General features: G+C 45.9%; 1 protein-coding gene across 4 annotated transcripts in view; it reads right to left on the reverse strand.

Annotated features, from left to right (window-relative positions):
- The window catches only part of LOC311025381 (transcription factor COE1), a 98060-nt gene that overhangs the window by 21258 nt on the left and 62002 nt on the right, over nt 1–14800 (reverse strand). For 2 of the 4 annotated variants that reach the window (XM_084028241.1, XM_084028239.1), the window contains exons 7-10: nt 8125–8206; nt 6883–7024; nt 5516–5643; nt 3996–4122 (exon numbers count right to left, since the gene is read on the reverse strand). In XM_084028241.1, coding sequence (XP_083884367.1) covers nt 3996–4122; nt 5516–5643; nt 6883–7024; nt 8125–8206 — 479 coding nt within the window. Of the gene's footprint in view, nt 1–3995; nt 4123–5515; nt 5650–6882; nt 7025–8124; nt 8207–14800 lie in introns of all 4 variants that reach the window. The other 2 variants (XM_084028240.1, XM_084028238.1) reach the window with 1 other exon arrangement.

Below are 14800 nucleotides of genomic sequence, written 5' to 3' on the forward strand. Positions count from 1 at the left end.
GCGGTGCGATTTGGGTGGCTGTCCTGGGCGGGTGCCCCGGCGACCCAATCCCCGGACGGGGACTCTAGCCATGGGGACATGGAATGTCACCTCACTGGGGGGGAAAGAGCCTGAGCTAGTGCGGGAGGTAGAGCGCTACCGGCTACAGGTAGTCGGGCTCACCTCCACGCACAGTCTGGGCTCTGGAACCCAACTCCTTGAGAGAGGCTGGACTCTCTTCTACTCTGGAGTTGCCCGCGGTGAAAGGCGCCGAGCTGGTGTGGGCTTGCTTATAGCCCCCCAGCTCAGCCGCCATGTGTTGGAGTTTTCCCCGGTGAACGAGAGGGTCGTTTCCCTGCGACTTTGGGTCGGGGATAGGTCTCTCACTGTTGTTTCGGCCTATGGGCCAAACGGCAGTGCAGAGTACCCGGCCTTCTTGGAGTCCTTGGGAGGGGTACTTGAGAGTGCTCCAACCGGGGACTCCATTGTTTTACTGGGGGACTTCAACGCTCACGTGGGCAACGACAGTGTTACCTGGAGGGGCGTGATTGGGAGGAACGGCCTCCCCGATCAGAACCCGAGTGGGGTTCTGTTATTGGACTTCTGTGCTAGTCACGGTTTGTCCATAACGAACACCATGTTCAAGCATAAGGGTGTCCATCAGTGCACATGGCACCAGGACACCCTAGGCCGGAGGTCAATGATCGACTTCGTGGTTGTGTCATCTGACCTCCGGCCGTATGTCTTGGACACTCGGGTGAAGAGAGGGGCTGAGCTGTAAACTGATCACCACCTGGTGGTGAGTTGGATCCGCTGGCAGGGGAGGAAGCTGGACAGACTTGGCAGACCTAAACGTGTTGTGAGGGTCTGCTGGGAACGTCTGGTGGAACCCTCTGTCAGGGAGGTCTTCAACTCCCACCTCCGGGAGAGCTTTGACCAGATCCCGAGGGAGGCTGGGGACATTGAGTCCGAATGGACCTTGTTCTCTGCTTCCATTGTTGACGCGGCTGTTCGAAGCTGTGGCCGTAAGGTCTCCGGTGCCTGTCGTGGTGGCAATCCCCGAACCCGGTGGTGGACACCGGAAGTAAGGGATGCTGTCAAGCTGAAGAAGGAGTCCTACCGAACCTGGTTGGCTCGGGGGACTCCCGAGGCAGCTGACGGGTACCGGCAGGCCAAGCGTGCTGCAGCGCGGGCGGTCGCTGAATCAAAGGTTCGGGTCTGGGAAGAGTTCGGGGAGGCCATGGAGGAGGACTATCGGTCGGCCTCGAGGAAATTCTGGCAAACCATCCGGCGCCTTAGGAAGGGGAAGCAGCCCTCCACCAACACTGTTTACGGTGGAGGTGGGGAGCTGCTGACTTCGACTGGGGATATCGTCGGGCGGTGGAAGGAATACTTCGAGGATCTCCTCAATCCCACTGACACGTCTTCCATTGAGGAAGCAGAGGCTGGAGACTCGGAGGTTCATCCACCCATTACCCGGGCTGAAGTCACCGAGGTAGTTAAGAAGCTCCCCGGTGGCAAGGCACCGGATGAGATCCGCCCTGAGTACCTCAAGTCTCTGGATGTTGTGGGGCTGTCTTGGTTGACACGTCTCTGCAACATCGCGTGGCAGTCGGGGACAGTGCCTCTGGACTGGCAGACCGGGTGGTGGTCCCTCTATTCAAAAAGGGGGACCGGAGGGTGTGTTCCAACTATCGGGGGATCACACTTCTCAGCCTCCCCGGGAAAGTCTATTCCAGGGTACTGGAGAGGAGAATTCGGCCGTTAGTCGAACCTCGGATTCAGGAGGAACAATGCGGTTTTCATCCTGGCCGTGGAACACTGGACCAGCTCTATACCCTCCGCAGGGTGCTCGAGGGTTCATGGGAGTTTGCCCAACCAGTCCACATGTGTTTTGTGGACTTGGAGAAGGCATTCGACCGTGTCCCTCGTGGCATTCTGTGGGAGGTACTTCGGGAGTACGGGGTCGGGGGCCCTCTGCTAAGGGCTGTTCGGTCCCTGTATGACCGGGGCAGGAGCTTGGGTCGCATTGCCGGCAGTAAGTCAGACCTGTTCCAGGTGCATATTGGACTCCGGCAGGGCTGCCCTTTGTCACCGGTTCTGTTCATTATTTTTATGGACAGGATTTCTAGGCGCAGCCGTGGGCCGGAGGGGATCTGGTTCGGGAGCCACTGGATTTCATCCCTGCTTTTTGCGGACGATGTGGTCTTGTTGGCTCCTTCGAGCCAGGACCTCCAGCATGTCCTGGGGCGGTTCGTAGCCGAGTGTGAAGCAGCCGGGATGAGGATTAGCACCTCCAAATCTGAGGCCATGGTTCTCGACCGGAAAAAGGTGGCTTGCTCCCTCCAGGTCGGGGGGAGTTCCTGCCTCAAGTGGAGGAGTTTAAGTATCTTGGGGTCTTGTTCACGAGTGAGGGAAGGATGGAACGTGAGATTGACAGGCGGATCGGTGCAGCGGCTGCAGTAATGCGGTCGTTGTATCGGTCCGTCGTGGTAAAGAGAGAGCTGAGCCGAAAGGCGAAGCTCTCAATTTACCGGTCAATCTACGTTCCTACCCTTACCTATGGTCATGAACTTTGGGTCATGACCGAAAGAATAAGATCCCGGATACAAGCGGCCGAAATGAGCTTCCTCCGCAGGGTGGCGGGGCGCTCCCTTAGAGATAGGGTGAGGAGCTCCGTCACACGGGAGGAGCTCGGAGTAGAGGCGCTGCTCCTCCACATCGAGAGGAGCCAGTTGAGGTGGCTCGGGCATCTGTATCGGATGCCCCCTGGACGCCTCCCTCGGGAGTTGTTCCAGGCATGCCCCACCGGGAGGAGACCCCGAGGAAGACCCAGGACACGCTGGAGTGACTATGTCACCCGGCTGGCCTGGGAACGCCTTGGGGTCCTCCCGGAGGAGCTGGGGGAAGTGTCTGGGGAGAGGGAAGTCTGGGCGTCCCTGCTCAGGCAGCTGCCCCCGCGACCCGGTCCCGGATAAGCGGAAGAAAATGGATGGATGGATGGATGGATGTTGTTGAATTGTAATGTATTTTTGAAGATGTTTCTTAACATGTGACTTGAAGCACATTGGGTTTAATTTTAAAGCTAAAGCTTGAAATAAAAAACTCATTAATTTCTTTTTTTTTCAGGAGGTATTAAAGCTTTCATGAACTTGACGCCAACATAAAAAAGTGAGAATTTATTCATGGCGAGTTTTTTTTCATCTCTATTGATCAGCTTTAAATCCTCATCTTTATCTTTGGGTCATTAAATGTATCCAAAAGAATTTATACACAGGCTGTTTTTCTTTTCTGTCTTTTCTCTCTGGGAATGACGTCATCATGACGGCGTGATGGAGCTACGTTGAGTGGATCAATACCAGACATCACATCACCTCCATCCATTTCCACATGGATGTACGGACAAAATGAGCAAACACACGCACACACACACGCTCACTTCTTCATATCGCTCCTCTTCCTCCTCGACTGAGTTTAGCAGGGAAACGCTCATTCAGTCTCCAATCCGGGCCGAAAACCACACACTCTTTTTTCCAACATTGTGTGTGTGTGTGTGTGTGTGTGTGTGTGTGTGTGTGTGTGTGTGTGTATGTGTGTGTATGTGTGTGTGTGTGTGTTAGTAAACTGGGTGTTCTGGATGATTTCACTAATAGTTTCAGTATGGAGGGCTATAAAGAGCAGACTGTTTAATTGTAGCTGGTTTTAACGAGGCTCTGATTATGGCAGCATTCTAACGAGTGTGGCTCGTTAATGTTGACTAATCTACAGTCATTAGTTCAACACGGTCTGGCCTGAGAGTGAACTGCAACTCAGACGCTATTCACAAACACACACACACATGCAGACACAGACACAAACAAAGATAGGCAAAGGTTCTTTTACATACAAACACACATTTAGAAAAAAGAAAAATTAAAAGAACCCTTTAGAAAATAGCAGAAAATGAATTACGATATACTTCAAACTATACAATCAAGAGCACAGGCGTGGGTGTGTATGTGTGCATGGTGACCAACCTGTGTAAATGAACCTTCCTGGTGTGCCTTTGCAGAACTGTTTGGACTTGTAAGACAGAGTGACCTCGACAACCCCGGGGATGTGTCTGGGAGGCGTCTGCACCCGGATGGCATGCGGCGTGATCAACTAGAGAAGGAAGGAAAAGGCGGACCGAGAGTCAGAACACCAAAATGCATCACCAAAAGGGACAACACCATGCAGCTCTCCACGTTGCAACTGGTCTTTGGTCAGTTGTGATCACAATAGCACTGCAATCATTGGCATAACTATCAGAGTTTCTATTCTGTGTGAGCTTTCTTGCTCGAGCTCCACTCGTGTTGCATTTGCAATTGTTAATGTCTGACTGATTTGAACTTTACATTTGGATTGGATGTAATTTTGCAATCTGATTACAATCCTGTTGTAAGTTCATGTTTGCAGCAAACAGTTTCTGGATTTAGTTAACATTTAAGGGGAGATATTGATATGTCCAATGAGGAAAATGAATTGAAATCCTAAAAAAAAATGTATGAATTGAATGTAATGTTATGATTTATGGTTTTGGTTTTGAACGTGGTACTAGACGTAAGTGTCTTGTAACCTCATGTGACATCTATTAAATGTTTGGAATGCCACAAATCTGATTTTCAATCTTCCCAACATCTGTGTTGACACAGGTTCAAATGAATCATTGTGTTGAGCTGTATGTGACAAACAGTTACTCTTTAGCATCACAACTTCATGGACGTTTTAAAAAAATAGTTTTTGCTGTTTGTCGGGAGGAGGAAGAGCCGCAGGCAAGCAGAACAGACAAATTTTCTCAAACTTTGTTTTCTCGCTGTGGAATTGATAATCAGGTTGAGCGCAAATGAAACATTTGGTTGGCCAAAAATCCATTAGAAGGCAGTCTGAGGAACGCCAAGAGAGCTGAGTCAGTTTGAACTGAACTGAGACTGTACACATGTTAGTGTGTGTAAGTGTGGCTCTCAACACTGTTACAAACCCCTCAGCTCTTAACAAACACACACGCACACACACACACACACACACACACACACACACACACACAGTGTGTTGTTGTTGGAAGCGAGCCATGGTCGCTCGGCGCTCACGGTGAGTGGAGTCAGAAGACAAATAAACATTCTGTAGAGGAGTTGCGTTGGTGAAAAGTACCACAGTGAGCTCTGTATGTGTGTGTGTGTGTGTGTGTGTGTGTGAGAGAGAGAGAGAGAGAGCATTAAGTCGATGGCTATCAAAATGTGCTGATTTGATCAGTATTCCACAGAGAAAGAGACAGAGGGAGTGTGGGTGAGGAAGGTAGAGATGGGCGGCGGTCGCTTGTTGGTGGGGCCTCATTAGTGAGGCAAACCTTTTTGAGACCAACATTAACACACACATTCTCATGATCACACACAGTTAAGAGCCCCGGGCATGAGGAAAAGCATGTTTTCATATTGAATTACTTCCAACAGTCCGCGGGCAAAAAGCGTACAGTCGAGGGGTTGAAACAACACGGAGACATTACTGCTGACAGACTGACCTCGCTCCAGACCAGCATGGTACCGAAGATGACTTGGAGACCATCGAAGAAGTTGTCTCCTATGATGATGACTGTAGCGCCCCCCGTAGTCCAGCCCTCGCTGGGACTGATGGCTTTAATGCAAGGAGCTGTTCCTGGGGGGACATGAGGAGGATTATAGAAGCCACGACACAGAGAGGGGGAAAAGGATTCAGAGATTGTTGGAATTCAATAATTAATAAATAATTCACTCTTGACATGGGAAACTTTGCTCAACAAGTCATGGTTGTAGAGTAAACACTTGTTTCATTTAAAGGCCAATCATTCTCCAACGCGTGAGGGAAATCTGGCTCGAAGCGGTTTCATCCCTTTTGCATCTGCACCTCATACTTCTTCACGCTACACCCTTTGTTTCTGGCAGACGCTCATTCTCAATACACTATAGATTGGTCCTTGTTTACTGTGGTTTGTCCTTATACGGAATGAGGGAATAAACGAAGTGGATAAGTGCTGAGGTTTCAACCGATAGAGTTTTGGGCGTCTTTTCCCTTTCAAACCAGCATTTATTCAGTTTCGCTTTAATGTGAATTGAAATTTTTCAAAGTGAAAAAACTGTCACTCTATTTTTATGGACCATGAGATGCAGTTGAAAGCTTGTCTAGTTCTAACATACACCGTTGCCAAATGTCAAGAATGAACGTAAAGCATTTACTCTGGTTGAAAGTGATTTCCTCCAAAATGTTATTATTATGTGATGATGAGGAAAAGGTATTCTTGTTTTCTCTTTTAATTATTTCAATGCCTTACTCACTGTTGGTTTATCCAAAGCCCAACTGACATGAGATTACGGCAGTTTATTTCTAAAACTATTGATATGACATGGATAAAAACACAAACAGAAGGCTCAGTATGCATCATAATGCCTCACACAGAATGGATACAGTCAGCTTCACTTCAGTATTCTGGGAGAGTGTATAAGCTCATATCCAATCCCATATCACAACAATAAAGGCTTGTCTGTCAAAAAAACAGCTCTCCTCAATGTGTGTGTTTGTGTGTGTGATTATTAGCATTCATCTGAATTACAACAATGTCCTTTAGTCTGGGTTTGTTTATGAAAAAGAATCATAACGATATTATACCTAGCAACACACATACACAAACACACACACATACACACAAACACACACACAGAGGATCATACCATGCATTTTGTGTGTACATGTGTGTATGTGGGTTGGATTAGCCAGATGGAGGGGCAGAAATCACCTGATAGGATTAAACCATCAACCATCTGGTGGCCATGCTGCTTACGCTCACACACACACACACACTCATGAACAGACAAACAGACACAAATACACACACACACACACACACACACATACCGTGTTCTAGGTAAGATGGTGTTCCTTCCACGGGGTCGAGTCTGCGGGCCCGTCGGCCATGTTTGGAGTTGTTGTGTACGAACATGTTGTCAGAGACCGACAGGACGTGTCCCTCCACACTCACCGTAGTCGATACCACCACCTGGAGAGCAGCAGGGCACGGGACAAGATGGGGCAGAGTGAGATAGATGGGAGAGAAACGAGAAGAGTGTTGGGTGAGGCAGGCGGAAGCGAGGGAGGAAAAGGGGAACGAGTGGAGAAAGAGGGAGAGGGGCAGAGTGGGCAAAGAGAGAGAAGAAAATAAATAAAAATGAAATGGAAAAAAAGATCATTGTAGACAGGAGTAAGAAGTGTGAAACTGTGAAAAGCTCCTTAAATGTAACCCGTTATCACTGCTATTACGATCAGACTCAACACACACTAAGTATGTGTGTGTGTGTGTGTGTGGTGTCTATCCTCCTCTGTTCAATAGTTCCTGATGGGTCCAGCCCTTAATTATCTCCCAGGGAAACAGAGCTGTCTTCTCTGGTTCCACTACAATAGAGCAGCACAATTAGAGGCACAGATACTGTCACACACTTGCTACCGTACCACTCTGTCTGTCCTATTACACACACACACACACACACACACACACACACACACACACACACACACACACACACACACACACACACAGCACAGACAAGACAAACACACATACATATCACACACATACACATGCCATTGTAATAAATCTATCAGTATCTTCATGGCGTCCAGTATCTCCACTCAAGTGGTGTCTTCCTGATTGTGTTGTGGCCCTGAAGATAAGGAAATAATAAAGACTGCACACTGCCTTAAATCTTTAGCACAACATTCTGCCCTTTTTTTCTTTCTCTACTGCCTTTTTTGGTTTCTTCCTTTCTAGTTGCTTTTTCTTTTTTTCAAACACCCTCCTCTGCTCTCATTGAGTGTGTATTTATGTTGTGAACGGTCAGGGTCAGGATCTCATGTTTCCTGTCAAGGTGCTGATAGCTTATTTACTTATGCAGAAACAAACACACACACACACACACACACACACACACACACACACACACACACACACACACACACACACACACACACACACACACACACATTTCAGTGTTTATGTATTACGATAACCATAATGGTACGTGTGTTATTATGTGGTATATCCTCAGAAAGCAGAGAGAGACTGAGGCATGCAAACACACAGAGTGGAAAAGGTGTTTCTACCTGGAACCTCCTCATGTCTCGTGGGTTTCCTGCATTTTTGAGACAGTTCTGGTTGCACTTGAGAAAAAACTTCAGGAAGAATCTGTGGAGACAGAGAGGACAGGCAATGTTTGAGGTTAACTCAACCAGAGTGACAACTATAGCCTTCAACATGCAGCACAGACAGAACCCCAAATTAATATTTCATACTGATGGAAAGTCAAAATGTATTTCCTTGTGTAAATTCCTTGCGGGTATGTTTTTTGTTCTTAAATCCACACCAACTGAGACTGCTTTGAAATGTCACATAAAGGTGTTGGATGAAATACAAGGAGGCAAATAAAGTAGCACATTTCAGCAAATCTAGTGAAATCTGTGACCGTGAGCCGGTTTACGTTTGAGAAAATCTGAAATTCTTCATACAAAACTTCAACATCATGTACTTCCAAAGACCATCCTGACTTCGTCATTCCTTACAATTTGAAAACAACTTTAAGGGACAGAAGAACATAAAGATGAAAAGGGTTTCCAGGTTACCAAAGTTTCAACCATTTTCAGAAGTTGGCAACCACTTTATAACATATAAAAATGAGTGGCAGCAAAACAGTAAAAAGTGCCCCCCAAATGGGATTCATATAGTTGCATTATATTAGTGTAAAAGTCAGGGTTGCTTGTGCGTTGGTGACCTATTTGGGAGTCAAAACAGTAAATTTTTCTGAAAGGTGACAAGTTTGCATGCCTGCAAATCATTAAGAACAGGGGGGCGTGTTGACATTGGGTGTTTTCAACAGGCCGTATGTCATGAATCTATATTACAGAATAAATCAAACACACAGATTGCCATCAACAGCTAACAAACACATCCAGGTTGTGTTTTGGTCGGAGCCAGCTGGCCGGCCTGGCAACACAGCACACTCACACAATACCACAGACACACCCGTGTTTGTGTGGATGTTTGTGTTTGTTACATCTGGGTGTGTGTATGTGTGTGTTACAGCTTGATAAAAGCAACACACCTGCATATGCAGAGCAATACTTCCTGCATTGCACTCTGTGTAAACACATTCTACATTATACAAACCCACTGGTTTGAGGACTATGACCATCGCCATCTTGTATCTTGCAAACAGACGTGACACGAGAAGGTGGAGTTAAATATAACAGAATGCTGTTTTTAGGCAACCAAAATGAGCTTTTATGAACTGAAAACACACGGTGTAAGTTCTAAAACACAACTCCCAGACCAGACAACGCAATGGTAGCGACCTGCCAATCACAAGGTAGCATTTCTGTAAACCGGGTTTCCTATTGTATAATTTGACAAAAACCAACACATCTGAATGCAGTGGGCACGTCTCGGAAGCAGAAGCAAAAGCAAAAAAAGCAACTCCCACAAAAAAAAGCATATCTATTGGGTTGGATCACATTGTTTCCTCCCTGTTTCTTTATCTGAACACAGTTAAACTCTATATTTAAACAATTTGAACTATTCACAAGAGTGTATCACCTCCATTCCCCCCTGGCAGAGCCTGGTAATCTACTGCTCAAGAGATGACAGCCCTTGTACTGGATCTCCAGAACAAAGCAGAGGTGTGCGTTTGTGTGCGTGTCTGTGTGTGAGAAAGCATGTACTCCATGTGTGAGTGAATTCGTGTGTATGTGTGTATGTGTGTGTGTGTGTGTGTGTGTGTGTGTGTGTGTGTGTGTGTGTGTGTGTGTGAGATGGTGCAGCACAGCCCAGTGGCAGGTCTGAGTGTAAAACTCTGCGTTAACGAGCTCAGGCTTCGTTAGAACACCGGCGCTGGGATTCTGCATGCCTAATTACGTTGACCCCTCACCCTTGGGTGACAGCCTATCACAGTGGAGGACAGCCACGGTGACCCCTGTTGACCTCCCACTGTCTAGTCCGTCTCACAACACTAGCATAGCGTTAACACGACCACCTCAGCTGACCCTCCGCTGTACATCTCGGTGTAAAGGAGGCGGCCAGGAGGTGCAACCCAGCTCATCTCCCTGAAATATGAAAAGACTCAAGCAGCAGTGGAAGGAGTGCTGCGGTCCTTTAGAAATACTACACTACAATAGAAAGTCCTGCATTTAAAACTCTAGCTTGAGTAACAACAATATAGACTTGTGACAAATGTCAAAGCACTCAATCTGGAGTATTTTATTGTTTTGTTTTTTATTGATCAGTTGGTGCTAGAAGTCAAACTTACGTAAAATAAAATGCGATTTGCTTCTGAAATGTACCAGAACAGGACTATGAAGAAGCACAAAATGGAAATACAGATACACAGATCAGATACACAACTCATCAAGCGTATAGCAATGTCATGCCCAATCCACATCAGCTTACAGTGACAGCGTCAACGTATTAACAAAATTCAGTGTTTCTTGGGTCACTGTGGACGGCTGGCTTCACGTGGCTTTACATGAAAATGCTTAAAATGTGTTCCACACAGTATTTAAAATTAGGAAATGATAAAGCACTTGTTTTGATCAAGACTAACACCTGCAGATTCAGTACAGCAACGGCTCATCAATATAACCTTTGTATCCTTCAATTCATATAAAAATATGTTGGAGGGGTTTCCAGCCTCATACAAACGGCATTGTTCACGCCAACTTGTGGGCTTCTTCTACTTGTCTTTTTACAGGCACTTTGCTGCCTTTTGCAGCTCACTACTGCCACCAACTGTTACTGTCCTCCACAGTCTGCAGAAACTTGAATCTTCCACTACTACTGTTGCTTTATGTGCAGAAGCCCTGTCTCGGCAAACGATAATAAGAAAGGATCTTGTCTCTAAGGCTGCACTGCTGAGAAAAATTGGGATGTCTTAGAACATCACCTAAACCATAATATTCACAAACCAAATAATTACTGTATATCATTGGCTTATCTCCCTGCTGATCTGATGATATTGCTCGTTATATTCCATATTACGATCTACTGCTCCGTCTATTTCCTGTGAGAGCGCTTTCTCTCATTGATTGCAGACAGAACATATTCTACATTTTAATGCAGTATGTGTACGTTCCTCTTCCCCCTTCACTTGACCCCATCTGGCCTAATCAACTCCGCGACAAAAAAAAGGCCCTGTAGCTACACACACACACACACACACACACACACACACACACACACACACACACACACACACACACACACACACACACATACACTTTGTGTGAATTGATTGGCTGGTCCAGTCACTGGTCGTTAAGAGGCCTCCAATTAAAGCGGGCAATTATAAGAGTCTGAATGACTGTGGGGGAGGGGAGCACTCTCCCCCCTCTCTCCGCTATCTCACACCCTCTCACTGAGGCCCGATCATGTTCAAGTGATAACAGAGCTGTTGACCTTTGCTATACTGTGAGCACCACACTCAGAGAGCTGACCTGACACACAAAGACTCTCTCTCTCTCTCTCTCTCTCTCTCTCTCTCTCTCTCTCACACACACACACACACACACACACACACACACACACACACACACACACACACTATCTGGTCAGGGAAGTGTAAGAATGGTGGAAAGCAAAACAAAACAACATAGGATGAAAGAAAGAGACCCAGCACAATATTTTGAGATTCTTGTTAAAATGATAACTCTGCATTTAGTCTTTATTAGATATTGACAGGGTAGATGCCGGGGGATGATATGCAACAAGACCACAAGGCCACCAGATGCCCCATGCTCGACAGTTTACATGGTTACTAAAGAGTCTATAGTGAGACAAGATGGTCAAATTGGATAATTTTTTGCAAATCGCTCCAAATCCAGCAGACACACAGCAACATTAGCATGGATTCTGTGGGTCACCTGGTGAATGTTAATCCAAATATGCACTTGCCTTCTATGTCAGGTTTAACTCCCGAGAAAAGAATAGCTGTCTCCCTAGTCTAGTAGTTCAATATTGTTTGTCTGTCATTTTTAATCACAGTATGGAAGTTTACCATTCCAGTGTAATTGTTTTAGCAACTGTAGTCACTGTAAGCCATTATAATGTGATCGATGCTAGTCTTATTTAGCCTGTAACCCACAGTAATGTAACAAATCATGGCTGGATGCTGTTTCTTTAGCCTGTTAGCCATGTGTAGTGGTGAACAGCACAGTTACATCCATTATTCAGAGGCTGAGATGGCAATTATGGCTCAGAGCACAACTGACATTAATATTTAATATATAGGGCTAACACAGACCTGAAGAGAGGGAGAGACAGGAAGTGACAGAGCGAGGGGACGGAGAGAGCTTTTGGGGTGTGGAGACGAAGAGTCAGGATGAGGAGTGGGATAGAGGGTGTGAGGGAGACGAATGGAGGAGAGAATGAGGAAGAGGATTACGGGAGGTTGTTTTGACCACCCTCCTGTCATTTAAACAGTTACAATGACAACAGTGCAAGGGTGACATCCGGGGGAATTCCAGAGTTGTGGGTATATGTGTGTGTGTGTGTGTGTGTGTGTGTGTGTAAGACTTGATGTCTGCGTCCGTTTTATTCCCTAAAGACTCGCTATTCTACAGAGCCAAGAATAACAATGCAGCCTTGGAGGAGAAAAAAACAAAACAAAAAATCTCTCCAAAACACACACACACACACACACAACCAACATTCTGGTGAGTTGTTGCTGACAGGTGGAGAAATTGCAGTGAGTTAGTGCAGACAAACTGAACAACAGATCAGTGCTTGTGGTGCTCCTGCCTGCTCTGTCTCTCCTCTGTCTCCCTGCTGCCTGTCTTATTTCACCTGCCTGCCAAGTTTCCTGGCAGAGCCTTCTGACAGAATGATAATTTTCACCATCTTCCTCTGTGTGCATCTGTGTGAAGCAACTTGCTAATTTGTGTGTGCCTATCGTAACTGCCAGTAATTGATCAGTTACTGGTTGCTTGCTTCAACACCAGTCTGCATGTAGAAGCCTGTGTAAATCAAAACTATGTTTCAATATCATTTAAAATGCTTCAAGTCACTCTGGATTAGAGCTGTGTGGTAATGTAGCAACTATAATAATAGTCTTACTGGCCACCCTTTCAGTTAATCATGCTTTCCCTTCTAATCTATCATTTCAAATAGCTAGCTAATATTTGAGAATTCCCCTCTCTGTCTGTTGATCTGTCAGACATCAACTTCCTGTTTCCTGTTTACACTGAGTGCTTGTTACATTGAATGTGATGACATCCGATAGCATTGCTGTGCCCGTGCCTGCTATCTGAGTAGCCATGCAGTCGGAAAAACAAGGATACAAAACACTATTACGCCCCCTATTCGGCTGTTATCACAACAATAATGTGATCGTGTATTGCGTCCTGTGGAGGAAATGCTTGTGGGTTTTTTTCTTTGCCTTTGTAGTGTCTTGTTCAAGAGCACTTCAGCAGAGATAGCGCTTGCTGATACAGGGCTTGAACCACAGTGCAGGGACAAGAAGTCCACAGAAGTCCAGAAGCCCACACTATAAATGTATGTCAGTGAATACAACAAGTAAGAAGTCAGGTTTGCTGTAGTAAAGCAAATTAAGATGCTCAGGCCAGAGGTGTGGTAATAACAAGTTATTAAGCTGATGAGGTGTTTTAAAAGGATCAGGGAGTTTGAAATGAATGAACGAGGCAAGGTGAGAGGAGGGTGAAAGATGAAATCATTTTACTTGGAAGGATTACTGGAAATCCACTTTAGACTTGGTTCAATAATATAAGAGTTTCACCAAGTCTTGGATAAAATATAAACTACTACTAATATAATCTGTACAACTGCTCCATTGTATGCCGTACGCAATCATTATGTCCAAAACATTAAGATACTTCATTTTCAAAGATGTAAAACAGAACAAAGGAGTAAATCCTCAAATTTGCAAAGCAGGAAGCGGCATTTTTGCTTGACTTATTTTGCAAATAACATCATTCGACCAACCGTTTAAGCTCTGCAAACACGTAATTCGTCGACCTCACAGCCATTACAACGTGACCCAAGTACAGCAAAGACTCACAATGAATATTATTTAAGCAACTGAGATGAACGAAGGAGGACTGATGTGTTTCTACAGCACTAACACATGCTCAGTGCTGTGTTTGTGTTTTCTTTCTATGCAGAACTTTTACTGTATAAAAAAAGAGAAAAAGGGGCCTGGGAAGTCGTCCACATGCACATTCTCAGAGCCATGGATGAGCAATGCTGGAAAGTAACAGCAGCGTTGGAAGAGGAGCAGAGAGAATTAGAAACCTAGACATATAGGAGAAAGTGCGAGTAGGGGGGGGAATTGAGTGCAAGAAAGTAAAAGGCGGCGGAGGTGGGAGGAAAGGAAGGGAGGGAGGGAATGCACCGGAGAGGGAAAGAGAGTTATGCGAGGGAACAAGACTTAAGAGAGAATCGAGCAGAGCCGAGCGAAGCGGAGTTATTTTACATAATGATGGTTGATATGCACAGAGGTAATTGATAGCTGAGCTGCAGCCCCCCCCCCCCCAAAAAAACACCCAGCTAGCTGTCAATCACGGCCCATCTCCCAGGAGATATGCTAATGATGATGATGATGAGGGCTTAGCTTCATATTGCTATCATTACTATTAATGCTGTCATTGTTGTCATCTCTGCATATTTAAATGACAGAGCGGGCCAGGGTGCTGATAGCCGGCCCGTGTGATGTCTATGAGGGGCTTGTACTGTCTGTCGGGGTTGAGACAAAGTAAGTATTAATGACCCGCTGGCATG

This window comes from Eutrigla gurnardus (assembly GCF_963514095.1).
Source record: "Eutrigla gurnardus genome assembly, chromosome: 15".
Lineage (NCBI taxonomy): Eukaryota > Metazoa > Chordata > Actinopteri > Perciformes > Triglidae > Eutrigla > Eutrigla gurnardus.